This window comes from Trachypithecus francoisi, unplaced genomic scaffold (assembly GCF_009764315.1).
Source record: "Trachypithecus francoisi isolate TF-2019V2 unplaced genomic scaffold, Tfra_2.0 Lachesis_group3, whole genome shotgun sequence".
Taxonomy (NCBI): domain Eukaryota; kingdom Metazoa; phylum Chordata; class Mammalia; order Primates; family Cercopithecidae; genus Trachypithecus; species Trachypithecus francoisi.
In genome coordinates, this window is record NW_022681468.1 from 41,699,704 (window position 1) to 41,726,883 (window position 27,180).

The following is a 27,180-nucleotide window of genomic DNA, read 5'->3' on the forward strand; positions in this document are numbered from 1 at the left end:
ATCTTGTCTCTAGCTGCCCCATGGTTCCATTTTTAATCTTCTATTCTTAGTTTTCCACTTACTCAGTAATTGAGCTATCTGTTCCTTTGATTTCAGCTTACACCTTTATGGGAAAACTCTGGAATCTCTACCGTTTAATTTAGCCCCTTGTTTCTAGTTCTATTTCGAGTCTTTTTCTCCCTTGGAGTTACCTCACATTCCATTGTTGCCACTACAGTTCATGAACTTCCTTGACTAACTTCTCTGTCTGATTATTTCATTTTTACCGACAGTATCATCATTCTCCCAACCTGGAAACATTAGTAATCTTTGACTGTCTTTCTTTTCTGTTATATCTAATGTAATTCAAAAAAATCCCTTTGTTTCTTACCTTCTGGTATCTTTTTTTTTTTTTTTTTCTTTTTTTGAGACGGAGTCTCGCTCTGTCACCTAGGCTGGAGTGCAGTGGCCAGATCCGCCTCCCGGGTTCACGCCATTCTCCTGCCTCAGCCTCCCGAGTAGCTGGGACTACAGGCGCCACCACCTCACCCGGCTAGTTTTTTGTATTTTTAGTAGAGACGGGGTTTCACCGTGTTAGCCAGGATGGTCTCGATCTCCTGACCTTGTGATCCGCCCGTCTCGGCCTCCCAAAGTGCTGGGATTACAGGCTTGAGCCACCGCGCCCGGCCACCTTCTGGTATCTTAGTCTTCTTTTTTTTTCTCTTCTTCCACGGCCATCAGCTTCGTATAAGCCCTCATAACTCTTCATGCTTGGTTCAATGACATTGTTTTTGGCTAATTTGATTGCCTCCCATCAACCCCCTCAAAACCCTTCTCATTATGTTTGCTCCTGTCCAACATTTCTGTGTGGTCAGCCACATGAAACCCAGGTTACCCTGCAGTTTGTAAAGTCCTTGCTGGCCAGGTGTGTCCTTATTCCTCCCTCTCGTTTCCCACTCTTTCTAGTCACCTGTCTTCCATGCCCTAGACATGCGTCTCGTCTCATAATTTCTTCCGTAATGTGCTCACTCTCACCTCCATGCTGTTCTTGCCTAAAATATCTTCTACCTTTCCTTTGTTTATTCCTTGTTTTATTCATGCTTCCTTTTGGTCCCATCACTAGCTGAAAGCAGTTCAACCTAACTGACTTTCTTCTTGACCTTAGGCTGTACTGGTGATAATACAGGTTTGAACTCTCAGTTAGACTCCAAATTGTATGCGAGTTCAACAAATGTCAGGTGTTCAGAACAAAATGAAACGACCAAACCTCTGTGTCATTATATTTTCCTGAACAGTAAATTAAATCCAAACAAAGAAGGTTGAAGTCTTGAAGTAAGCCAGCTTTAGTGCAAAGGAGAAGGCTGGAAGGTTAGAGAAGGCTTCGAATCTTTTGAGAGACTTAACACTAATGTGAAGGGGTCTTTTATTTTATTATTATTTTTTGAGACGGAGATTCACTCCTGTCGCCCAGGCTGGAGTGCAATGGTATGATCTCAGCTCACTGCGACCTCCGCCTCCTGAATTCAACCGATTCTCCTGCCTCAGCCTCCTGAGTAGCTGGGATTACAGGCGCCTGTCACCATGCCCGACTAATTTTTGTAGTTTTAGTAGAGGTGGGGTTTCACCATGTTGGCCAGGTTGGTCTCGAACATCTGACCTCAGGTGATCCACCTTCCTTGGCCTCCCACAATGCTGGAATGGCAGGCACGAGCCACTGTGCCCAGCCTGAGGGAGCTTTTAAATATTAACAGAAATAACAGGCCAGCTGGAGAATCTAACCCCTGGTAGTTGCATTTTGCTTGGTGCAAAGAGGAGATAGATGACAGAATGCTTGTCTGCCTCAATCTATGTTAAGGAGTCTGTTAGGAAGATTAACCCTTCCAGATGGTCCTCCAGTATGTGTTGTAGGTATTAGATGAAAACAAAAATGATCAGTAGTGATAAGCCAGCTCTCATTAGTCTTTAGCAGAGGTGGGATAGTGTACAGGTACCAGATTGTGGAGGTCTGAAGCTCAGCAGGGCCCCCTTTTCAGCTGTGTGATGGTGGGCAAGTTACTAAATATCTTTGGGTCAGTTTTTTATATGTAAAAATAAGATTGGTAAAACCTACCTCACAGCGTTGTAGAGAAGGTTAAAGGAGTTAATACTTGTAAACTCCTTAGAACAGTGACTGCCACAGAGTAAGTGCTTACTAAGTTTTTACTATTATTATGTATACATGGTATGACTGGGAAAAGATGACTCATTCAAGATTTTCAGAAAGAACTATTTATTGTGAAACAGGAAATGTCTCTTTAGAATGTGTTATCTTTTTCTAATACCTGATCTGTCTTCAGTGACTCTTGTTTATTTTGGATTATTCATTCATTAATTAACAAGTGTATTTTGACATTGTTTATAGTCAAGATCCTAAAAGAGTATATTATCTGTAGGAGATCATGATATTTTCAATAGAGGATAGATTCTGAAAAATTGTGAGAGTTGTATGAATGAGGTTCTTCTGGCCCATCTGGGTCTATGAACAATCTATACATAAGACATCTGGTTTTATCAGAAATTTGAAACACACACATTTTTATGTGTACTCACCATTCCCAAAGAGAGCCTGGTGTGTGTTTTTGCAGATTTATGTAATATGAGAGTTTCTGGAATCTAGATGCATGTCTTTCAGAGTGGTCTCTCTTGAACTTGCCCCACTTGGTTTTTTTCAAAGAAATGTTGTCATCTGCATGCTATGCTTGTCTTTGGACTTCGGGGTGGTGTAAGAAATGGCTCAGAAGCTATTGCTTGGTCACTTTTGTAATATCACGGTGCATTAATGGTACAAGCAATGTGAATTGTCAAAATTTCAGAATTAGACATTTTCTTTTTTTATTAGGATGCTTTAATTTTTTTTTTTTTTTTGTAGAGATGGGGGTCTTTCTGTGTTGATCTTCCCACCTCAGCCTCCCAAAGTGCTGGGATTATAGGTGTGAGCCATTGTGCTCAGCCACTTTTTAAAAAAAAAAATATTGATAAAGGCTTATCTTTATGATCCTGTGAAAGTAGATTAGATGTCAGTAGAGTCTTCAGATAATTTGCTTGTTTTATGCTGGAAATTCCTATTAAAAGTATGCAATTGAATGAAGCCATTTTGTTATTGTTACTATGAAGTGTTTTTTAATAATATAAATATGTTCTTCCTAGAGATAATCCCTTAACCCTTTAGCAGACAGGATAATCAACCACCACATTGTCAGAGGGCAAGTCAGTTTTTTTTTTTTTTTAAAAGTATGGAAAGGTTATGAGTGCAGAGTGTGATTGTGGAATACTGTGTGCCTTGGGAGCTGGAAGTGGGCTGTAAGTAGGGAGGTAGGAGGCCAGACGCAGGGGCTCACGCTTGTAATCCCAGCACTTTGGGAGGTCCAGGCGGCAGGATCCCTTGAGCCCAGCAGTTCAAGACCACCCTAGGTAACATAGTGAAACACCATGTTTACAAAAACTACAAAAATTAGCTAGGTGTGGTGGTGCATGCCTGTAGTCTCAGCCACTTGGGAGGCTGAAGTGGGAGGATTGCTTCAGCCAGGGAGGTTGAGGCTACAGTGTGCTGTGACCATGCCACTACACTCTGGCGTGGGTGACAGAGTGAGACCTTGTCTCAAAAAAAGTAGGGGGGGTGGGGAGGTAGGAGATGAAGAGGACAAAAATCATTGTTTATTCTTTATAATCCTACTGCCACATTTATCTGTCCAAATAAGTGGAGCGGAAGTATTTCATTTTGGTGTAAAATTATTCCTTCTGGTTCTTTGTAGTGAAGTTGTTTCTACATGTTAGCCATTGACCCAGAATAATAAAACTGAATATATTGCAGCCTCGGTTCTCTTATAGGTAAAATGGGAATATTAACATGTATTAGGCAGGATTTTTGTAAGATTTTAATGAGAGGACATAATGAAGGACCTAAGCTGGAGATCCATTTCCTTGTGAGGTGCTTTTTTCTTTTCTGTCTCTCAACTTGGTCCATGAGATTTAGATACTTTAATTGTATTTTTTGCTGTTATTAATATGTGCAAATCTTGCTTCCACCTGGACTGTACTTTTTTTGAGAGTAGATCCATTTGTTTTCATTCTTTACAATATATGCTCTTCTTTTTTTTTTTTTTTTTTGAGACGGAGTCTCGCTCTGCCGCCCAGGCTGGAGTGCAGTGGCCGGGTCTCAGCTCACTGCAAGCTCCGCCTCCCGGGTTTACGCCATTCTCCTGCCTCAGCCTCCCAAGCAGCTGGGACTACAGGCGCCCGCCATGTTGCCCGGCTAGTTTTTTGTATTTTTTAGTAGAGACGGGGTTTCACCATGTTAGCCAGGATGGTCTCGATCTCCTGACCTCGTGATCCGCCCGTCTCGGCCTCCCAAAGTGCTGGGATTACAGGCTTGAGCCACCGCGCCCAGCCATGCTCTTCTTATAATATCTTCTTGTACCCTTTTTTGTAATGTTAAATGTTTTCACTTTTATATTTATCTATATGGTCATTTAATTAGGGTTTCTCTCCATTTGGTCTGTAAGCTTCATGAAGGCTAAGAACATGAAGTTTGGTTTTGCTTAATAATGTATATTTATAGCCTAGACTAGTGCATGGAATGTAAAAAGTCTTCTGTAAATATTTGTGGAATGAGTGAATGAATGATTGAGTTAAACTTGGTAGATTCTAAACAAATTCGTGTTGTGGGAAGGTTGAAATCACCTATCATATCCCTTCCAGACTTAGTCTGAACCCTTCTAGGAGGCAATTAAAAGTTTGCAAAATTTTAGTTAAGACCTTAGATCTCTAAATAACAGAGTGTGTGGGGAAAAGAAAGGTTTAGAAATACTTTGAAGTGGTTTAGTATTTTATGTTATTTTAGTGGGGGGGGGGTTAATACTGTTTGTTTTGAATATGTTGTAAAGAACTCTTAAGTGTAAGTTACTATTATTACTTTTAGTTAGTATGTATAAATATTAATATTTGTGAGTATGATGCTAATTTAAAATGTTGACTCCAAGGACAAAGCTGTCAAACATTGCTTGCTTATTTCCTTTGCACACTTAGCATAAACCTGATTATATAAGAGGAAGCCTTGATGTGTGAGACCCAAGTGGTGTCCTTATTTTGGCAGTGCTCATCCAGATTGTTGCAGTCTTCATAAATTCTTGCTTCTCTGTCCCAAATGCTCTGTTTGTCATTCATTCTTCCATCCAAATGCTAACTCTCTTCACCCTTCAGTATTTTGACATGTTGCTGATGCATGTACTCACAGCTGACTCATTTCACCTATTGAGTCAGCATCTTACCTTTCCTCTAATCAAGTTACAACTTTATTTTGAAGTTATTTCACTGGGTATTAGTAGGTCAAGCTCAATATTATTTTCTTCAAATATGCTTTACACAACCAGACATACCAAAAAGGGAGGGGAGATCTATATGTATTAACAATTTATATTCATTTTTGAAAAAAAAAACAAAAAAACAAAACTGGCATTGTGTATCACACAATGCCTAGAATATGGAAAATATTCAATAAACATTCTATGCCTTAAACACTTGAGCTATCACTGACAGAGCTACTGTTTCTAGGCTCATTTTGTAAAAGATACTAAAGCTCCAGCGGTGCTTTTTAACAACAACATTAATTGAGCCGCCGAAGTTTACTGACCACCAAATGTGTCCCAGATACTCTTCTATGTGTTATTTTTATGTACTCACTTAATTCTTAAGTAAAGTCTGTGGGATAGATGCTGTTATTATCCCCTCATTTATAGATGAGGAGACTAAGGGCCAGAGACTCACCTAAGCTTTCCCAGCTAGGAAGTGGCAAAGCTGACCTTGGACACCAGGCAGTCTAACTCTGTAGCCCATCGTCTTAGCTGTCACACTCTACTGCCCAAAATTGCCCAGCTGGAGCCTGATTAGAACCCAGGTCCCCCGATTTCAAAGTCCGGGTGTGTGTGACCCTGAGGACAACCTCAACCATCTGGAGGAATGCAGAATGGGCTTACATTTTTCTTTCAAGTTCCCAATTATGCTGAAAGACATCAAATTCATTGGACATCTTAAACGTTTCTGTGATGTTTTTCCAGAATTATAACTGACAGACTTTTGAGACAGTGGACCTAGTTGCCGAGCTTAGTTTTAACTTTAAAATTATACTTATTAAGGCCAACTCTTATTTCTCATATGTGATCTGGCTCCTTAAGTGGAAGATAGAGTTATATAATATGTTTTCTGAAAGGGAAAGTCATTTTCAGTATAATCTGAAGAGAAAATGTTTGTACTACCCCGTGGCACGTTTAGCTAAACTCTGGGTTGCAATATTAGACATAGAATGCTGAATTATATCAAGATTCAGAAAAAGGCTGTGCTTAGAATTGCACTGTAGGCATGCATATCTTTAGGTTTCAGTGACTGTCTTACCCTTGGAGATGGATGTTTTGTGGCCAGGAAACCAGCAGCATAGAAGGAACATGTTGTAAATAGTGTTTTTTCTTTTTGTTGAGATGGAGTCTCGCTCTGTTGCCCAGGCTGGAGGGCAGTGGCCCAATCTCGGCTCACTGCAAGCTCCACCTCCCAGGTTCACGCCATTTTCCTGTCTCAGCCTCTCGAGTAGCTGGGACTACAGGCGTCCACCACCACACCCCGCTAATTTTTTGTGGTTTTAGTAGAGACGGGGCTTCACCATGTTAGCCAGGTTGGTCTCAATCTCCTAACCTCGTGATCTGCCTGCCTCGGCCTCTCAAAGTGCTGGGATTACAGGCGTGAGCCACTGCGCCCGGCCAATAGTGTTTTTTTTTTTTTTTGAGACGGAGTCTCGCTCTGTCGCCTGGGCTGGAGTGCAGTGGCCGGATCTCAGCTCACTGTAAGCTCCGCCTCCCAGGTTTACGCCATCTCCTGCCTCAGCCTTCCGAGTAGCTGGGACTACAGACGCCCGCCACCTCGCCCGGCTAGCTTTTTGTATTTTTTTAGTAGAGACGGGGTTTCACCGTGTTAGCCAGGATGGTCTCGATCTTTTGACCTCGTGATTCGCCCGTCTCGGCCTCCCAAAGTGCTGAGATTACAGGCTTGAGCCACCGCGCCCGGCAATAGTGTTTTAAAATACTTTTCTGTTCCGAAAGTGTTAAGCTGCCCAGACATGTTCGCTGTCCTTTTTAAACTCTCTGCATTACTATTCTCCAAGTTTTTATTTTGGAGTCATATACTCAAAACTGTACATGAACGTATACACATACGTACATAAGTACACACTTGGAAGTTTCTCCATCTTTATTGTTTTATGCTTGAATAATTTTGCTTTTATACACACTAGGAAATAAAGCTTTGAAATGGGTTTCATGTCTCTTGGCATGGTATTTCAGATTTGAATTTTGGTTTTCCTCAACTCTTTTATGTGGGCTTACATTTGTATTTAACTATATTAATTAAGTAGTATCCTTTGTATGAAGCATGGGAGAGCTTCACAATTAGGGGACTGTGTACTACATGCCTGTGTACTACATGCCATCCCTGGATTTTACTGCCGAGATTATGACTTTAATTATAAATGTACACTCTGTATTACTCTTGGGATTAGAAGCTATTCCACTGTACTCAGTCCTGTGTCAATCTCAGGAGCTTAAGCTCTCATACTTTAAAACTCCCAACAGAGGTTCAAAAATAGCATCTCTAAGCTGGCATTGCAACATTGGATTAACTCTTGCTGTTGTTGTTTTTTTTTTTTGGATTTTTATAAGTTTTTTTTAAGTTTCATGATGACTTTGATCAACTATAAATTATGAATTAACAGATAAGTGGGCTGTTAAAATAGTTGCAGGTTCATTTTATTCTGAAATAATTGGCATTAATATTAATCTTCAAAACAAATGGAAAGTAGCTAGGCCATTTTATCCTTGAAATGCTTGAAAATAATGTCTCCTTTTATTGCTATTTTTTTTTGGCCGGGTTTGGAAGAGGGGAAGTCAACTGAATGTTATGTGCTTGCTGAAAATCTTTAGTTCCATTAACTTATTTCCTTACCTTACAAGCATGGCATAAATAAAAAATAATCTTTTTTCTTGAAGATTTTTGTTTCTCATACTTCTGAACCTGACTGAAAATTGGGCTTCAGTGATGCTGACGACTCTCAGGCACATCCTGGAAGTTTGTTCCATAATTCCTTTTTATCAAATTATGCTTTTATGATTTGCTCCTTGTCTTAAAAGACAAGTGCAGAAGAGAAGACAAATTGTGGTTATTTGAGAGTTCTAAATGGATGGCCTTTGTTTAATTCAAGTTTGATATTACTAGAATACAATTTTAACAAAAAATTAATGTGTCTTTAAAAAAATTATTTTTTGAATCAGGGTCTTATTGTGTCACCTAGGCTGGAGTGCAGTGGTGTGATCATGCCTCACTGCAACTTCTGCCTCCTGGGCTCAAGCCATCCTCCAACCTCAGCCTCCTAAGTAGCGGAGACTGCAGGCCTGGCTAATCTTTTGTTAGTTGTTTTTTTGTTTGTTTGTGTTTTTGGTAGAGATGGAGTTTTACCATGTTGCCCAGGTTGGTCTCGAACTCTTTGACTCAAGCGATCCTCCTGCCTCAGCCTTCCGAAGTGCTGGGATTACAGGTGTGAGCCACCATGCCCGGTCAAAAATTCAATGTTTCTAGAAACCCTTCAGAATAAATTTAAAAAATTGTTTAAAAATAATTTTGAAGATGTGCCAGAAATAGCAAATATAAGTATTTCTGCACAGAAGATAGTTTTAATAAGTTATGAAATAGGAAATCGATTCCATACAGTATTTATAGATACTTGATAAATATTTGTCAAATGAATGATGACTTTTTTGTGGAAAGCACTTTCCACCCTAGAAGTGATTTTTCGTTTAATCTTTACTCAACCCTGTGAAGTACATTTTCTTTTTCTTCTTTTTTTTTTTTTTGAGGCAGAGTCTCTGTCACCCAGGATGGAGTGCAGTGGCACAATTTCACCTCACTGCAACCTCTGCCTCCCGGGTTTGAGTGATTCTCCTGCCTCAGCCTCCCAAGTAGTTGGGGCTACAGGCACACGCCACCACGCCTGGCTAATTTTTATATTTTTAGTAAAGATGGGGTTTCACCATGTTGGCCAGGCTGGTCTCGCACTCCTGACCTCAGGTAATCGGCCCGCCTCGGCCTTCCAAAGTGCTGGGATTATAGGCGTGAGCCACCGTGCCCAGCCAAAGTATGTTTTCTTAATTTTACATGCAAGGAAACTAATGCTCAGAGAAGAAGTAAGTGGCTTGTCCATTGTCAGTCAACAGGAAAAGTGTGATTCTAATTCAGAACCAGATTCCAGGCCAAAGTCTTTACCGTGTCTCACAAGATCCAGGATGATCTTCTGCAGCCGCTTGTCTTTTCTTCTATCCTTTTCTTCCCCACTTTCCACTCCAGCTCCAGCCACATTCACTTCTTTGCTGATCATCCGATTCACCAGCATGCGCCTTCTTCCTGCCAGAGTACCTTGCACTTGCCATTTCCCTCCTTGGACCCTCTTCCCCAGACAGCCTCGGCTGACTACCCCACTTCCTTCAAGTATTTGCTCAAATGTCATCTTCCAGGTGAACACTCTGTTTAACATTGTACCCTTCAACCCCAGTGTGCCTAGTCCCCCTTGCCCTGCACACTATTATTCCCCATAGTATACATGTTATACCATGTTTATTATTTTTAGTTTCTGTTATTTGCCTCTTCCTGCTAGAATGTAAAGCTCAGGACTTTTGTCTCCTCTTCGTTATATTATCGCAGTAGTCCCTGGCTGTTGGTGGGTGTTCAATGAATATTTGGCGAATCAGTGAATGATAGAGTGAGTGAAGGAATAGAGGAGCCCGTGCCCTTTGCACTAGACCTTCCCATTTTTCATTTATAAATGATAAATGACAAATTTTTCAGGTTATTTTGCTGTAGAGGGCATTTCCAAATTATACTACTTAATGTTGTGTACTCATCTTCATTTTGAATTTTTTCCCCTATTTTTCTCTTATCCTTGAATATAAACCATTCTGTTTATTTTAAAAAGTCAATTCCGAGTTTTAAATAAGTTGTTAAAAAAATGAGACATTATCTTACTGGATATTAATAGGGGAACATAGTTCAGGGAACTGAGGAACTGTGCATTTTTTTTTTTTTTTAGTTAGGTTCTTTCAGATAAGCTGGCTTGTTTCACTCCTTCTTATAGTCATACATATTGGGTCATTAAAAACCATCTTGCCTGTAATCCCAGCACTTTGGGAGGCCAAGGTGGGCGATCACGAGGCCAGGAGTTTGGGATCATCCTGGCCAACGTGGTTAAACCCCGTCTCTACTAAAAGATACAAAAAATTAGCCGGGTGTGGTGGCGCATGCCTGTAATCTCAGCTACTCAAGAGACTGAGGCAGGAGAATCTCTTGAACCCAGGAGGCGGAGGTTGCAGTGAGCAGAGATGGTGCCATTGCCTCTAGCCTGGGTGACAGGGAGAGACTCTGCCTCAAAAAAAAAAAAAACAAAAACAAAAAAACCGTCTTAGTTTTTTTTTTTTTTTCCGAGACGGAGTTTCGCTCTTGTTGTCCAGGCTGGAGTGCAATGGCACCATCTTGGCTCACCGCAACCTTCGCCTCCAGGGTTCAAGTGATTCTCCTGCCTCAGCCTCCCAAGTAGCTGAGATGACAGGCATGCGCCACCACACCCGGCTAATTTTGTATTTTTAGTAGAGATGGGGTTTCTCCATGTTGGTCAGGCTGGTCTCGAACTCCCGACCTCAGGTGATCTGCCCACCTCGGCCTCTCAAAGTGCTGGGATTACAGGCATGAGCCACTGTGCCTGGCCATAAAACCATCTTAGTTTTAAAATTTGCATTTCATGACTTGATATTATTAATATACTAGGAAATAATTTATTTTATTAAATACATTATATCAAGCCTTTCCCTTTATTCTTTAGTCTAATTTTATTTCTAGAGGAATAAACTTATAATTTAAAAATGAAAACATGGGGAAATAAGATGCAATATGTAGAATTTACTTACTCAACTAACATTACGTACCTACTATATTCTAAAACGCCTGCTACGAACAGTTTATTAAAACGTGCAAGGCAGGTGTAGTGCTGGTTTAAAAAAAAAGTTGCAGTATAACGTAGCAAGTGCTTGAATGGAGGTATGTGCAGTTTCATGGGAATTTTGTGTTAAGAGTTTTAAGGACTCACATGGCTGCTGTTCCTTTACAATTGCAGAACGTATGATTTATCCTCTCAGCTTTTATGATGATCTAAATACAGTTGAAGGCCCGGCGTGGTGGCTCACACCTGTAATCCCCAGCACTTTGGGAGGCCAAGGCGGGCGGATCACGAGGTCAGGGGATCGAGACCATCCTGGTTAACACAGTGAAACTCCGTCTCTACCAAAAATACAAAAAATTGCCTGGGCATGGTGGCTGGTGCCTGTAGTCCCAGCTACTCAGGAGGCTGAGGCAGGAGAATGGCGTGAACCCAGGAGGCAGAGCTTGCAGTGAGCCAAGATCGCGCCACTGCACTCCAGCCTGGGCAACAGAGTGAGACTCCGTCTAAAAAAAAAAAATACAGTTGAAATCAGTACTGTCATTACAGCTAGAATTCTGTTTTCTGTGTTTCTAGAAAAATGTTGGAACAAAGAAGTAATATGGCTCAGAGATCCCCATTTACAGGCCCTTGGAAAAGTTGTTGGCTGTACTGGGAAAGGTGAAAAATAAGAGAGAGGAAGGTCAAGGGAGATAATATACAACTCTATGTGTGTATGTGTGCACATACATGTGTATGTGTGTGTGTCTGTGTATGAGGGATGATTGCCCACCCTCCTTTTTATTTTTATTTATATCTTTTTGAGACAAAGTCTCACTCTATTGTCTAGGGTGGAGTACAGTAGCACACTTAGGGCTCACTGCAGCCTGGGATCAAGTGATCCTCCCACCTCAGCCTCCCAAGTACCTGGGACTACAGACATATGCCACCAAACCCAGCATTTTTTTTTTTTTTTTTAAAATTTTGTAGAGACGTGATCTCGCTGCGTTGCCTAGGCTAGTCTCAAACACCTGGCTTTTAAATGATCCTCCCACCTTGGCCTCCCAAAGTGCTGGAATTTTGTGTGGGAGCCAACGTGCCTAGCACCATCCCTCCTTTTTAAAGGAAGGATTGTCTTTTATTCTATGGTTGTTCTTTTTCTTCTTTTGTTATTATAAAGGAGCTTTATTTTTATGAAATTATAGTGAAAATAAATGGTGGCTATGTTTTTAATGCCTTTACCTGAAGAAAAATGGACAAAATGCTTTTTTTTTTTTGTAATTTTACTGGCACCTGACATCCTCAAAAGAGGGAACCACTGACATGCATACTGTAGAATACTGTATAATTCTTGCAGCTCTTTTTTAGTAAAGTCTATCATGCTCCAGGAGTTCCTCATATTCAAAAGGCTTCGTTCTTTTCCTCCTGGCATCACTGCCCTGGAAATAAGCCCTTAGAAAATGAATTAATAATAAAGACATTGACTTTGTCAGAACCTTTGGTGGCATCTGTCCTGTGGTGAGTTTGGTGGCAGGAAAATAATTAAACCTCTAATTAGGAGTTGATCAGTTTTAAAATATTTTTTCCTGTGTTGACAAGTTTCAGTAACCACCTTGGCATTAGAAGATAAAGCATGACGGATAACATGCAGTGTTGGAAACACTGTGTCATTTATCATTGTGTACATTTATCACTTTGTGTCATTTATTGCTGTGTGCATGTGTGTATGTGTGCATGTGAGTGTGTTTTCTTTTTCTTCTGATTAGATCATTGTGTCAAAATAACATGAAAGCCCTGAATCATGTAATTTTGCTGCTTGAAGCCATACTAGTCTGTACTAGTGGTGGTGACCTTTGGTTTTTATTTATAAATTGGAGAGCATATTGTTAGCTTTTGGGAAAGGGAAACTGGAGAGCTTCATGACACAATAATAATAAATACGTGTTGATTGTCTAATTTGGGAAGAATAATTAATATGTTATTATCTAAAACTTAAACTTACCTGTGTATACTTGTTCACTAGCTTAAGGCTGATTTTATACTGTTTCAAGTTTTAAAACGTGAACATTTGTATTTAATAGAAAAGTTAACCAATTTTTTTTTTTTTTTTACTTTTATATTGCAACTTCTCTTAAATAACTAGTCATAACAATGGAAGTGTATCTACAGCTCTAATGGGAGTTAGTTGCTGTTATTTAGTAAGATCATCACCATTATCATCATCGTTATTGGGATGCTCCTTCCCTCCCCTGCAGTAAGACTGCTGGGGCAGTAAGCTACTGGGGTTCAGATACTAGCTGCAGCCCTTCCTAGTGTGTGATGTTGGACAAATGGCTTAGCCTTTCTGGGCATCAGTTTTCTCATTTGAAAAACTGGGATATTAATAGTGGCCACACCTAAGATATTCTGAGGATTAAAAGGGATAATGTGTGTCAGGAGCTTAGTACAGTGCTTTATAGTAGTGAGTGTTCATGATTATTATTGTTTCTGTTCTTTTCACCTGGAAATTTCAGTCAGTACCCACACCTTGATCTCATCCTTTCATCCTTTTGACATTCTTCTATCTGTGCTAGTCATTCTATGACACATGTTTTGAACCTTTAAAAAATACGTGTGTTAATAATCAGCAAAGTGTTTTTCAAGCTTCCTAACAGATTGGCAAGATTTCTAAAAGCTGCCAACTCCACATTCACCTAGTATAGCCAAGGCCAAGAAAGAACGCTTTCACTGTTGTAAATGTTTCCAGGGACCTTCCTTAGCTTGGAAACTAAAAGTTTTCACTGCTAGCTTTAAATAATGGAGAGAAAGAATTTCAGAGGAGGAGGGAGTGAAAGAAGGATTTTAGAGTGCTTACTTTAAAAACAGTGCTTTTTAACCGTAGCCACATATTGAAATCACCAGAGTCACTTTTATAAAATACAAATGCTTAGCAGTGAAATATCCCATCACCACCATCACCACCACCATCAACAACAAACATCTTTGAGCTCACTTCTTTGAATACAATAATAAAGTAATTGGAATGGTCAAGTGTTTGATGCTTATTTTAGTTTACAGATTGGTTCTGGGTTAGTTTCTTATTTGCTTATGTGTATGGAAATATCCTGTGTAATCAACATGTTATATTTGGCTCCAGTTCATAGGACATGAAGTCTAAGTTTATTATTTGATTCATTATAAAGGCTTATAGTTGTCTCCTTGTTTTGAGTAAATATTGTTGGTTATATCTGTGATTTACTGCTGTCAAAAGCAACTCCTATAATGGAAGCTTAATTCTACTAATAAAATAGGATTATTTTTAGGTTTCTTGGAATACGTGCTCCAAAAAGGTAGAGGTAAAATTGATGGCAATGATTTGGACAGACTACATGGGGAGGCAATTTGGCATTTTACCACATTTCTTAGTGTACCTAGCTTCAGTCTATCGTGGCTCAATCTACTTCATAATGTTTTATTTATGATAATGTTTTAGTATTAAGCATCTCCTTAGAACTATGAGACACTGTTAGTTTTCTGTAAATATAGACTCATATGTCTTATGCAGGTAAAATTCTCAGTGATTTTGTTGAAGTTTATGGAGAGTTGCACATGAAGGACAGAGAATACATAGATGAGGATATGTACACCTTAAGAGAAAGTTCTGTGGGATCAGAGACCATACTTACTATTCTTATTGTGTGCTGGTCCTGTTATTTTTTGTGAAAGTTGGAGAAATAGAAGTAAAAGGGCTAAGTGATTAATACCTTAGGACATTTTCAGGTAAGAAGTATTGTTAATTTAGATGAATTTTATTTTAGATCTTTTGAATGGAAATATAAATATAATTTATAGATATTCATTGAATATTATAAATATTGTTCATTAGCTCAAGTAATGTTATAGTTTAGCTTCCAATGCAGACATATGAACGTTTTATAGAAATATCTGTTCACTCTATTTCCACATGCATTTCAATAGTTTATGTGTAAATAATTTACCAGTCCACATTTTCTTTATTAACTTATTTTTTGAAACGATTAACCTTATTTTTATGATATCATGGGTAATAGATATAATGATGTGGGCCCCCTTTATTTACTTGGCTGGCATATTTGCAAATGTGAATTTAACGTTCTGATTTTTAACACCTTTTGTTGATTGGAGTCCCAGAGTACCAAACCCAGGAGATTGGGCACATATTTTATTTCTTCTACCTTTGTCACTTTTTGTTTTCCAAAGTGCTGGATGAGCTAGGCCGGAAGAAAATGTGGGGTGATATTGGATCCATGATTCTGTGCCCCAAACATTAGATAGGGTGGAATGATGGAAGCGGACTAGTAGGGAAGAATGAGCTGCTTCTGCAAATTGTAAACCACCCTCCCTTTAAATCATGATTAGGGTGAGGGGACTGCCCCTCAGCAAGAGCTAAACTGTATATAGATCCTGTTGACTTCTTTAGATACAAAGAGAATCTTTGTCTTAATCTGAGATTGCATCCTCACTTTATGTTGAATTTTATGTCCATTTTCCCATTACATGTCACACTCATAAATTTAAAAATTCTTCAGAGGTAATGAACACCTTGGAGGTAGGAGTAGTCATTTTCCCCTGCTTATTGATGAAAATTGATAGGAGAATACTGGGAGACGGTGATATAAAGACATACGGGGAGAATGACTACTGCTAAAAAGTAAAGAGAAGTACAGTACAGTGAGAAATACAGTTTAGCTGGTCATTGCATTCTTTTCTTGGTGGAGAAACATATTCTGGAAACCAACTTAATTTTAAGAATTCTTCCAGAGCAGTGGAATCTGACCTTATGAGATCTTATCAAGCTGTGATAATGGGATCAATTATTCTCTCTTTTGAACACATACTAACCTTGGATGGAGGAGTCATTGTGCCAGTGACCTTCACAGTATTACATAATCGCTTATTGATTGCTCATTATTTATGGCTGTGCTTCTGTGGGATCCCTTTCCTGGGAGCAGGGATGGCCTCTGCTGGCCAGAGGTTTTCACTGGAAGATAGATGACAGAAGCATCCACTGCCTGGTCTGCTTTGGGGTTCTAAGATGACCTTTAATTTTCCTAATTCACATTTATTTCTTGATGACTATAATTTGTTTTTTTCTTCAGTCTTGACTTCTGAAGTTTTTAGATTTCCAGGTGACTTGGATTTTGGAGGTGGGTAGCTTTTACTTGTTAAAATCTAGTGTTACTGTATTGTGGTCAGAATTCTTGCCTTTATGATATCTTTTTGTTTTTTATGAGATTCTCTTTATGGCTTCATAAGCAATCCTTTTAATAACTGTTTCTTTAAAAAGAATATTTGGATCTACTTCGGGGACTGCTTACATAGACACTAAACTTTTCTTATATAGTGGAAACCTTCTGCACTACTCAGAGATTGTTCCTTCTCTGATCTCTGGCCTGTCCTGCCTTCTCCCATTCTACCTTTTCACACTCCCCTGCGACTAGGTAGATGAGGGAGGAGGTTGGGAGCAGTCTTACTATGTGGGACAGTCTGAGGCCCAGACATTACAGGAAGAACCTCTTGTTTGGACTGGTCATCTTTCAACATGTATAAAACTTTCCTGAATTGTTACCATAAGGGAATTCCTCTTTAAGAACCCCCTTTTGGTTCATCTTGACTGTGTAAGTTTTTTAATCTAATGAAGGTAGGTCATTTTAGAAATAATTTAGTCTATGATAAAGGACAAATCACAGCTTTTGCTCTATGTGTGAATCCTTGGGGCATGAGCTAGAGGGGAGATAGGGAAGGGGTGTAGCATGATACTTTATGAATGGGGAGTCATTTGTTCATTTTGTCTGCTTTCTTCCTCCTCTTCTGTCTTTGCACACACGCTGTGTTCTGGAATAGGGTATTACTCTGGTCTTTCACTGTGTTTCAGTGTTGCATTGCACAGTGGTGAAGGGTCCAGGCTCTGGAGCCAGTCCACTTGGGTTTGAATCCTGTCTCCACTGCTTATTAACTGTGTAACTATGGGCAAGTCACTGGATCTGTGTTTTGGTTTACTCATTTGTAAAATTAGAAATAGTACCTACTGCAGAAGGCCATTGAAGGGATTAAAGGAGATATAATATGTATAAGTGCTTAGACAAAGTGCCCAATAAATGTACCCAGTATATTCAATAAATGTGAGTTATTATCCTTATTCTGCTGGACAGGTGGATAGCCTGCTTTACATTTGTCTATGATATTATATCAATTTGCACAAATAAAGGATAAATTTCAACTGCCTAACATTAAAAAGCAGGACTAAGTGTTAACTGCCTGAATTTTTTGAACTGCTAAGTATGTGAATCTCTTGAGTACTATTGCAGTGACCACAAATATTAATTGTTGTTGTCACTGCTTAAATGATGATGTACTTTTGGAGGAAAGGCTACAATTCATAGATGCTTTTATGATTTATATGTGTGGTGTTAAGGAGTTCTCCATGTAAATAGTCTGATTTTTAGACTTTATTAAAGTCACTATATCAAAAATTGAATTAATTAAAATTTCCCTGAAGATTTTGACCTGTAATGAATGCTACATTAATAAGCTTTTTCTTGGCCAGGGCGGTGGCTCACGCCTGTAATCCCAACACTTTGGGAGGCCGAGGTGGGCAGATCACCTGAGGTCAGGAGTTCGAGACCAGCCTGGCCAACATGGCAAAACCCTGTCTCTACTAAAAATACAAAAATTAGCTGGGTGTGGTGGTGGGCGCCTGTAAGCCCAGCTACTCAGGAGGCTGAGACAGGAGAATTGCTTGAGCCCTGAAGGTGGAGGTTGCAGTGAGCAACCACTGCACTGCAGCCTGGGTGACAGAACGAGACTTCATCTCAAAAAAACAAAAAAAACCCAAAAGCTTTTTCTTGCCCCTTTTGCAGCGTCAGTATTCCCATTTGGTTGCCAGGTCTGGGGTCTGATTTCGATCTCAAAAAATTTTAGTAATTAACCGTGATGGTCCTGTGCTTAAGCAGCCTTATTTTGTTTTTATTTATTTATTTTAAACGCCTAAAGCAGGTAGCACTTAGAGAGTTTGGTCTGACTGAATTTAGTTCTTAAAGTCTAAGGCTAAATATTTTAAAACCGATTAAATGTTGGGGGGCATAGGATAAGACCTATATCATGATACATTGTGCTTTTGGGGACCTAGGAGGGATGGGGGAAGGGAAACTCACTGGTTAATAATTTCTTTTTTTTTTTTTTTTTTTTTTTGAGACGGAGTCTTGCTCTGTCGCCCAGGCTGGAGTGCAGTGGCCGGATCTCAGCTCACTGCAAGCTCCGCCTCGCCGGTTCACGCCATTCTCCTGCCTCAGCCTCCTGCGTAGCTGGGACTACAGGCGCCCGCCACCTCGCCCGGCTAGTTTTTTGTATTTTTAGTAGAGACGGGGTTTCACCAGGTTAGCCAGGATGAGTACTATTAGCCAGGATGGTCTTGATCTCCTGACCTCGTGATCCGCCCGTCTCGGCCTCCCAAAGTGCTGGGATTACAGGCTTGAGCCACCGCGCCCGGCCGGTTAATAATTTCTAAATTCACTGCTGGTTTTTGCTGAGAGTAGCAGTGATGCTATACCTTCAAAAATACGGACTGCTTCTTGTTCTCTAATGTCTGGTAGAGAAAGCTTATGTATTTAGGTGTCCTATCTACTCTCATCTAGGTTTACTTAACTGGCAGTGTTTTGCGGGAATTGCCTGTGAGGTCCCGGGTAGCCATGCTGGCATTTGAGTTGTGGGGTGTAAGGCGGGGTAGAAGGTTGTAGAGAGGAGACTGGTGGATCCTGGGAAAATGAGGCTGGCCTTCACTTTCTGCTGCTGGTGGCTTTAAGCGGGGTGTTGTATGCTGTTGCCCTCCTCCCCAGGGAGCAGGCAGCCCAAGCCAGGAGTCCATCGTAAAGCATTTACCAGAAGACTGGCCACTGAGGATGATTGCAAGTGACTACACACTATTAAGGTCCTTCTTGATTAGTACAAAAGGAACATGGGAGTGTGATTAGAGACCTGGGCACTTTGCCCAGCTCTGTAACCCATTCATAGTGGGACCTCAGTGATTGTCTCTATTTTGTGTGTGTGTGTGAAAAATGGAGAATAATGCCACCTGCTTCTTTCTAAGGATGTTCTGAGGATTAATGAGCTAATCACCTTGGATGAAGGCAGCAGAGCCTACCCTGGTTATAGTTTTCATTGCTTTTCCAGGGAAGCTCTGGTTTGGGGGGATAAAATATTGGAAAGAAGATAGGAGGGAATAGGCTGTCTACAGCTTAGTTGGTATATTTGAAGTCCAACTGTAGATCAGGCTCCTTTCTGGCTGGGGAATTTCAACTAACCTAAAATTTCTACATATTTTTTTAGAAACAACACCAAGCCAAATGTCTGACCTGCTGTTTGTGGGAAAAGAGCAGATGTCCATTCTGGGAACATATTAATATAAGATGTTAGTGGTTTTCTCTCACAGTACAAGAAGATGGGTAAAAAGAGAATGTAGATTTATGTGGCATTTACTCTTATTTTCCTATTACTGGTGTGCTCTTTTTGAGAGTTGGTATTGTTTCATTTTGTAGATTTTTCAGGTTTCTTTCACAAAGAAACTTCATACAGATCAAGCCAAAACAAAACAAAAAAATATAAACACACAACAATAGCTTTAAATACCAAGGATGTCAGCATGAAATTAAAATGAATCAACTGACATTTCTACTTTGAAATTTTTTAGTAAAACTAATTTAAACCAACAGCGAAAGCTTTCTTATAAGGGAAGGTTTGACCTTTTTCAGTGTTTTTAGGTTTAAAGGTATTGACATTGGGGTGTTTTTGGTTAAAATTTGCTTCAACCTTGTAAAGTCTTTTGGGATTTTGGTAAATCCTTGGTTGTGGAATAGAAAATACAGTCAATTTTGTTGGTACAATGTAGTTTTCAAAGACAAGGTCACTGAAGTAGTAGATACGGTATCCCCTCCCAACCATGTGTAACTGTGAAAAAGAACACTGTTGTCATGTGAATTCTTATTTTTTTTGAGCTTGCCTTTGAAGTAACTTTCACAGAGAATTCCTGTTACCTGGAAATTGATGACAGACTTACACCATTTCCTTTTTTTTTCTTAGACGTTCCATCCTCAGAGCAGCCTGAACTGTTCCTAAAGAAACTTCAGCAGTGCTGTGTCATTTTTGACTTCATGGACACGCTATCTGATCTTAAAATGAAAGAATACAAGCGCTCCACTCTTAATGAACTGGTGGACTACATTACAATAAGCAGAGGCTGTTTGACAGAGCAGACTTACCCTGAAGTAGTTAGAATGGTGAGTTTCTTTTTTTCTCCGCGGACACTTTTAAGCATCTTCCATAGTGACTCACAGGTGTATATATTGCAAGAGTGAGGTCATTGGAGGTCAACTCCACAAATGAGAGCCAACCTTTGGAGAGCTAAGCAAAAGTAGTCGGCACAGTGCTAGAATTTGAAGAGCATGATTTCATGAGAACGAAATCCAGAACTTTCAACTACGACAGTGCTGAAGCAATGAATTACTTCAACATATGAAGCCAAGATTGCCAGGGTATTATTGGATTTCTGGCTTTGGCAAAAGAAAAGACACAGGAAAATAACAAAAGTCTTAGATCCGTGTTTGAAAAATATTCAAGCCTGTTGGATATCTTTTTTTTTTTTTTAATCTTATTCATTGTGGTATATTAGAAATGGCTTTATGCTTAATAAAATTAAGCCTCTCTTGACTAACCCTTCTCTTGATAATCTCCTTGAAGTCAGGGTTGATACCTTTCATGACTTTTGAATAGTGTCTTAGATTTTGTGTGGTCATTAGGAGTTATAAGAAAAAACATTATTAACATAATGTGAGTAATTACGTTTTTATTGTGTGAACAGTTATTTTAGTTTTTCAAAAGCTGAGCCAAAATGTGATTTTTCTGATAGATTTCTGTGGGAGAGTTGCCTTCCTTGGCATCCCAGAAGATCTTGGCGCTGGAGCGTGCATGCTATTTGGGGATGGGCTTTGCAGGGTGGGGAGGCTAGTCTACTGACTGGTGAAATAGCCACAGAGATCCCTTAAGGTCGGTGCATCATTCAGGAGCCCATTGCAGGATCTGGCACACTCTCTGTGTACTGCTGAATATCTGCCTGGCTTTTGTATTTAGTTCCTTATCATTTATATTCAACCAATGCAGAAAAGAGACTTTTGTGATGGAGTAGATATGTTTAAAAATGATAGTTCACATTTGCAAAGGGACTTGAATGATCTCAGCGTGAGAAACTGTGACTGATATATGAAGGTCATCTGAAAACGATGCCTAATATATTCCTCAGATCTATATCTGAATGTGTATTGGATTTGTTGTTAATTTACAGGAATGTAGCACTAGACTGTTTTGTAGGTTGAAGATGACCGTGTGGCTCTTGAGCAGTGCTTCTCAACCAGGTGTGATGTTTGCCTTACAGGGGACATTTGTCAATGTCTAGAGACATTTTTGGTAGTCACAACTAGATGTGGGAGGAGAGTACTACCAGCATCTAGTGGGAGAGGCCAGAGATACTGCTAAATATTTTACAGTGTATAGAGTGGCTCCCACAATAAAGAATTACCTGGCCCCAAATGTCACAAGTGCCACTGTTGAGAAACCTTGCTCTTGAGTTTGCATGCTATCTAAACCTCTTAATTTGATGCAGAGGATCTTCTCTAGTCTACCTGCCTTCTGCAGAGCACAGTCCCTGGTTTTAGCCTACCTGTATCATCAGCCAACAGAGGTATCGGTTATGACTTTCTTCTGTATCTTTCTATGGATAGTTCATGAATATATAAGTATATGCAAACATATGTATAAATATTTTTTGTAAGCACACAAATGGTGGCACACTACACATTTTCTGTACCTTGCTTTTTTCACTTAGCAATATGTATTTCAGTACATATAAAGTTCCCACATTCTTTTTATAGCTGCATAATATTTATTATGTGAATGTACCATATTTAAGCAGTACTCTATGAATATCCTTATACACACATCAGTTTGCCTTTCTATGAGGACATCTGTATATTTATTTTTGAAAATTTAATTTTTTAAGAGCAGTTTTAGGTTCACAGCACAATTGAGAGGAAAGTACAGAGATTTCTCATATGCCCCTGTCCGTACACAAGCACAGCCTCCCCCATTATCAACACCTCCCCCCAACTCCCACCGGAGTGGTACATTTGTTACAATTGATGATCCTACATTGACACATCATTATCACCCAGAGTTCGTAGTTCACATTAGGGCTCATTCCTGGTGTTGGACATTCTATGTGTTTAGACAAATGTGTAATGATATGTGTCCACCATTATAGTACCCTACATACCATACATCACTGCCCTGAAAATCCTCTGTGCTCCACTTCTTCATCACCCACCACCTTCAACTCCCTAGCAACCACTGATCCTTTTACTGTCTCCATAATTTTGCTTTTTCCAGACTGTCATATAGTTGGAATCATACAACATGTACTCTTTTCAGATGGGCTTCTTTTACTTAGTGATATGCACTAAAGGTTCCTTCATGTCTTTTCAAGACTTGATAGCTCATTTAGTTTAGTGTTGAATAACATTTTATTGGTTGAATGTACCATAGTTTATCCATTCACCTACTGAAGGACATTTTAGTTGCTTCCCAGTTTTGGCAATTATGAATAAAGCTAATATAAATATCCGTGTACAAGTTTTTTAATGAACATAAGATTTCAGCTCCTTCGGATAAATACCAAGGAGTGTCATTGCTGTATTTATTGTATGGTAAGAGTATGTTTAGTTTTTTTTTACTTTGCATTTACTTTTATTACTTGTTATAGGTAATGAGTGTGTTTAGTTTTATAAGAAACTGCCAAACTGTCTTCCAGGGTAGTGGTACTATTTTGCATTCCTACCAGCAGTGAATGAGAATTTCTGCTGCTCCACATCCTCACCAGCATTTGGTATTGATTTGATTTAAATAGCCTTTCTTTATTTCCCTGTTTCTGGACTTTCACGTATTCCCCACTCCCTCACCTCTAGTTCTAATTCTCATTTTCCCTTTAAGGGATGACTTAAAGTGCTACTTTTGTTTCCTGAAAAAACACAGTGCCTTTTCCTTCCTTCAGTTTGTCTGCTTCTTGGCAACTCACCATTTTGGGAATTTGTTCATTTGCTACTTTTTTTTTGTCTTTTCACATATTTATCTGATTTTTCTAATTAGATGTAAGCACTCCCAAGAAGGAACTGTGTCCTGCACATGTCTGTGGCATCCCTAATACTTCCTACCTAGCCCAGGTCTTCTTGAAATTTATTAAATGAATGAATTCCTCCTTAAAATGTAGGCATTTCAGTCTCTCAAATTATGATTAAGATATTGGATGTCATTGGATTATACCCAGATTTTAAACTGAGTGTTTAGCATAATCCAAAAATTCTGTGATTCATATGGACCTGCTTGGTCTTAAACCAGCTTTGGTCTCCTAAGGGAGACCTCCCCTCTTTTCCCCCTTTTCCTCCCTGTTCTCCAGGCAAAAAAAGAGACTCCCATTTGTATGTGTTTTAAAACACACTAGAGCTTTACCTTAGGAGGCATTGAATCTGTTAGTGTAAATGCTATTCTAGCGCATTAGAAAATTCTAGATGGTAGTTTAGCCTTCTTAGAAGTATAACTTATTTTTCATATTTGGTGATTTCTGAAATTGTTAGCTACTAATTATATATGGTACTTAGACACTCTGGAGCATTTACAGAAAAGGGGATATGATGATAGAGTAGAAAGAGACAAGGCGCTGGGTGTGGTGGCTAAGCCTAGCACTTTGGGAGGCCGAGATGTGTGGATCACTTGAGGCCAGGAGTTTGAGACCAGCCTATCCAACATGGTGAAACCCTGTCTGTACTAAAAATACAAAAATTAGCCTGGCATGGTGGCACATGCCTGTAATCCCAGCTACATGGGAGGCTGAGGCAGGAGAATCACTTGAACCTGGGTGGTGGAGGTTGCAGTGAGCTGAGATCATGCCATTGTGTTCCAGCCTGGGCAACAGAGCAAGACTCCATCTCAAAAGAAAGAAAGAAAAAGACAAGGCTTTGGAACCTTACAGACCTGAGTTCAAATGCCAGCTCTGGCCATAATTGCTATATCAATGTGAGCAAGTTACTTTAACTTTGGGGTCCTCTATTTTTGTGTGGTGCTAAGAGGTATATAGGGTGGGGGGAGGGTAGCCATAGTTTTCCCAACCCCTCTGTAAATGTTCCACCTAAGTAGCATGCTTATGCTTTTGTTTGCATATCAGGGTACTCAGCACCTCACATGCATATATAGTCCAGAGAATGTGTGCTTACTGTTCTGTAAGGAAAACTGAAACCACGTCCCACTTGGTGCTCTCATTCCCTTCTATTGTGCCACCTCTATGCCCATTGTATATATACAGCTTGGCACTGCTCACTTTCCTAATTTGTGTAATACCTGCCTTTGGGGGATTTCGTGAGGATTAGTGACAATATTTGTAAAAGTTTTAAAACAGTCTCTAACATGTGGCAAGTATTCAATAAATTTTTTTTTTTGCATTTCAATGATTTTATTAGATACTTGATTTTACAATTGTTTGTGGAACCCACTGTTAACTCTTTGTGCTTAAAATACTCCATCAGTGAGATGTGTTTTATTCCATTGCTACAGTGATTCTTAAGTTCTCTAATTCCAAGACGATCCTGCCTGTTGGGTAATTGCTGTCCCCACCGATTTCTCTTTCATGTTACTGTAAAACAAAATCACTTCACTAGAATTAGTGAGGGAAATGGTAGTGTTTTTTATGAAATATTAATGAAGCGGTAGATGGGTTTTGCAAACCAGGATGAGTAATGACGTATAATGGCATGTTACGGTATCAGCATTAGCTTTTGATCCAACTTGGTGGGACTTGTACTTTGAGAACTGGTATTCCTGTTAGGGGAAGAAAAGAGTAACAGATAAAAACAATCTATGTGTTGTGGAAACCATTTTTAACATTTAAATGAAGTCTGGATACCACCTACAGACTACTAGAATTGGGACAGAAAAGCAACTCTTATGGGTGTAAACAAATCACATGCACACCTCGTTTTATTGCCCTTTACAGATATTGGGGGTTGCTTTTTTTTTTTTTTTGAGATGAAGTCTCGCTCTGTCGCCCAGGCTGGAGTGCAGTGACGCAATCTCAGCTCACTGCAACCTCCGCCTCTCAGGTTTAAGCAATTCTCCTGCCTCAGCCTCCTGAGTAGCTGGGATTATAGGCAGGCGCCACCACACCTGCCTTATTTTTGTATTTTTAGTAGAGATGGGGTTTTACTGTGTTGGTCAGGCTGGTCTTGAACTCCTGACCTCGTGATCCACCCACCTTGCCCTCCCAAAGTGCTGTGATTATAGGCGTGAGTCACTGCGCTCAAACAAATTGAAGGTTTATGGCAACCTTGTGTGGAACAAAACTGTCGGTGCCATTTTTTCCAACAACATATGCCCGTTTCATATCTCTGTGCCATAGATTGATAATTCTTGCAATATTGCAAACTTTTGCATTGTTGCTGTATCTGTTATAGTGATCTGTGATGAGAGATCTTTGAAGTTGCTATTTTAATTGCTTTGGGACAGTATGAAATGGGCCCCTACAGCATACTTAATCGATAAATGTTGTATGTGTTCTGACTGCTCCGCCGAGTAGCTGTTTCTCAGTTTCTGTCCCTCTTCAGGCCTTCCTATTCCCCGAGACACAACAGTATTGAAATTAGGCCAATTAATAACCCTATAATGGCCTTTGAGTGTTCCAGTGAAAGGAAGAGTCACACGTCTCTCATTTTAAATCAAAGGCTAGAAATGGTTTAGCTTAGTGAGGAAGGCATGCCAAAAGCTGAAACAGACCAAAAGCTAGGCCTCTTGCATCAGTTAGACAAGTTGTGAATTTAAAGGTAAAGTTCTTGAAGGAAATTAAAATTGCTACTCCAGTGAACACATGAATGATAAGACAGTAAAACAACCTTGTTGCTGATAACTGAGAAAGTTTCAGTGGTCTGGATAAAACATCAAACCAGCCACAACATTCCTTACGCCAAAGCCTAACACAGAGCAAGGCCTTGGCTCTCTTCAATTGTATAAAGGCTGAGAGAGTTGAGGAAGCTGCAGAAGAAAAGTTGGACAGTAGCAGAGCTTGGTTGGCTTATGAGGTTTAAGGAAAATAGCGATCTCTCTAACGTAAAAGTACAAGGTGAAGCACCAAGTGCTGTTGTAGAAGCTGAAGCTGCAGCAAGTTTTCCAGAAGATTTAGCTGAGACATTGATGAAGGTGGCTATACAAACAACAGAGTTTCAATGTAGGTAAAACAACGATCTATTAGAAGATGTTGCCACCTGTGACTTTTACAGCTGCAGAGGAAAAATCAATGCCAAAGCTAGGGCCAGGCTGACTCTCTTGTTAGGAACTTATGCTGCTGGTGTGACTTAAGTTGAAGCCAGTGCTCATTTACCATTCTGAAAATCTTAGGGTATCTAACAACCACGTAAATCCACCCTGCCTATGCTCTGTAAATGGAACAGCAAAGCCTAGATGGCAACACCTCTGTTTATGCATGGTCTACCAAATATTCTGTATTCACTGTTGAGGCCCACTGCTCAGAAAAACATTTTGTTTTTTTTTTTTCCCCAAAATATTACTACTCATTGACCATCCACCTGGTTACCCAAGAGCTCTAATGGAGGTATACAAGGAGATGAATGTTGTTTTGTTTCCTTTCCTTTCCTTTGCTTTCCTTTCCTTTCTTTTCCTGTCGTGTCCTGTCCTGTCCTGTCCTTTTTTTTTTTTCGAGACGGAGTCTCGTTCTATTGCCCAGGCTGGAGTGCAGTGGCACGATCTCCGCTCACTGCAAGCTCCGTCTCCCGGGTTCACACCGTTCTCCTGCCTCAGCCTCCCGAGTAGCTGGGACTACAGGCGCCTACCACCACACCCGGCTAATTTTTTGTATTTTTAGTAGAGACAGGGTTTCACCATGTTAGCCAGGATGGTCTCGATTTCCTGACCTCGTGATCCGCCCGCCTCAGCCTGCTTCCCAAAGTGCTGGAATTACAGGCGGGAGCCACCGCACCCGGCCAAATGTTTTCGTGCCTGCTGACACACCATCCAATCTTCAGCTCATGGGTCAAGGAGTAATTCTG

General features: G+C 39.9%; 1 protein-coding gene across 6 annotated transcripts in view; it reads left to right on the forward strand.

Moving 5' to 3' along the window:
- The window catches only part of PPP2R5E (protein phosphatase 2 regulatory subunit B'epsilon), a 182,831-nt gene that overhangs the window by 78,549 nt on the left and 77,102 nt on the right, over positions 1 to 27,180 (forward strand). For 5 of the 6 annotated variants that reach the window (XM_033187787.1, XM_033187789.1, XM_033187788.1 and 2 more), the window contains one exon: positions 20,108 to 20,304. The exons of the other annotated variant lie outside the window; for it this stretch is intronic. In XM_033187787.1, the coding sequence (XP_033043678.1) occupies positions 20,108 to 20,304 (197 nt within the window). The remainder of the gene's footprint in view (positions 1 to 20,107; positions 20,305 to 27,180) is intronic. 6 annotated transcript variants of the gene reach the window in all.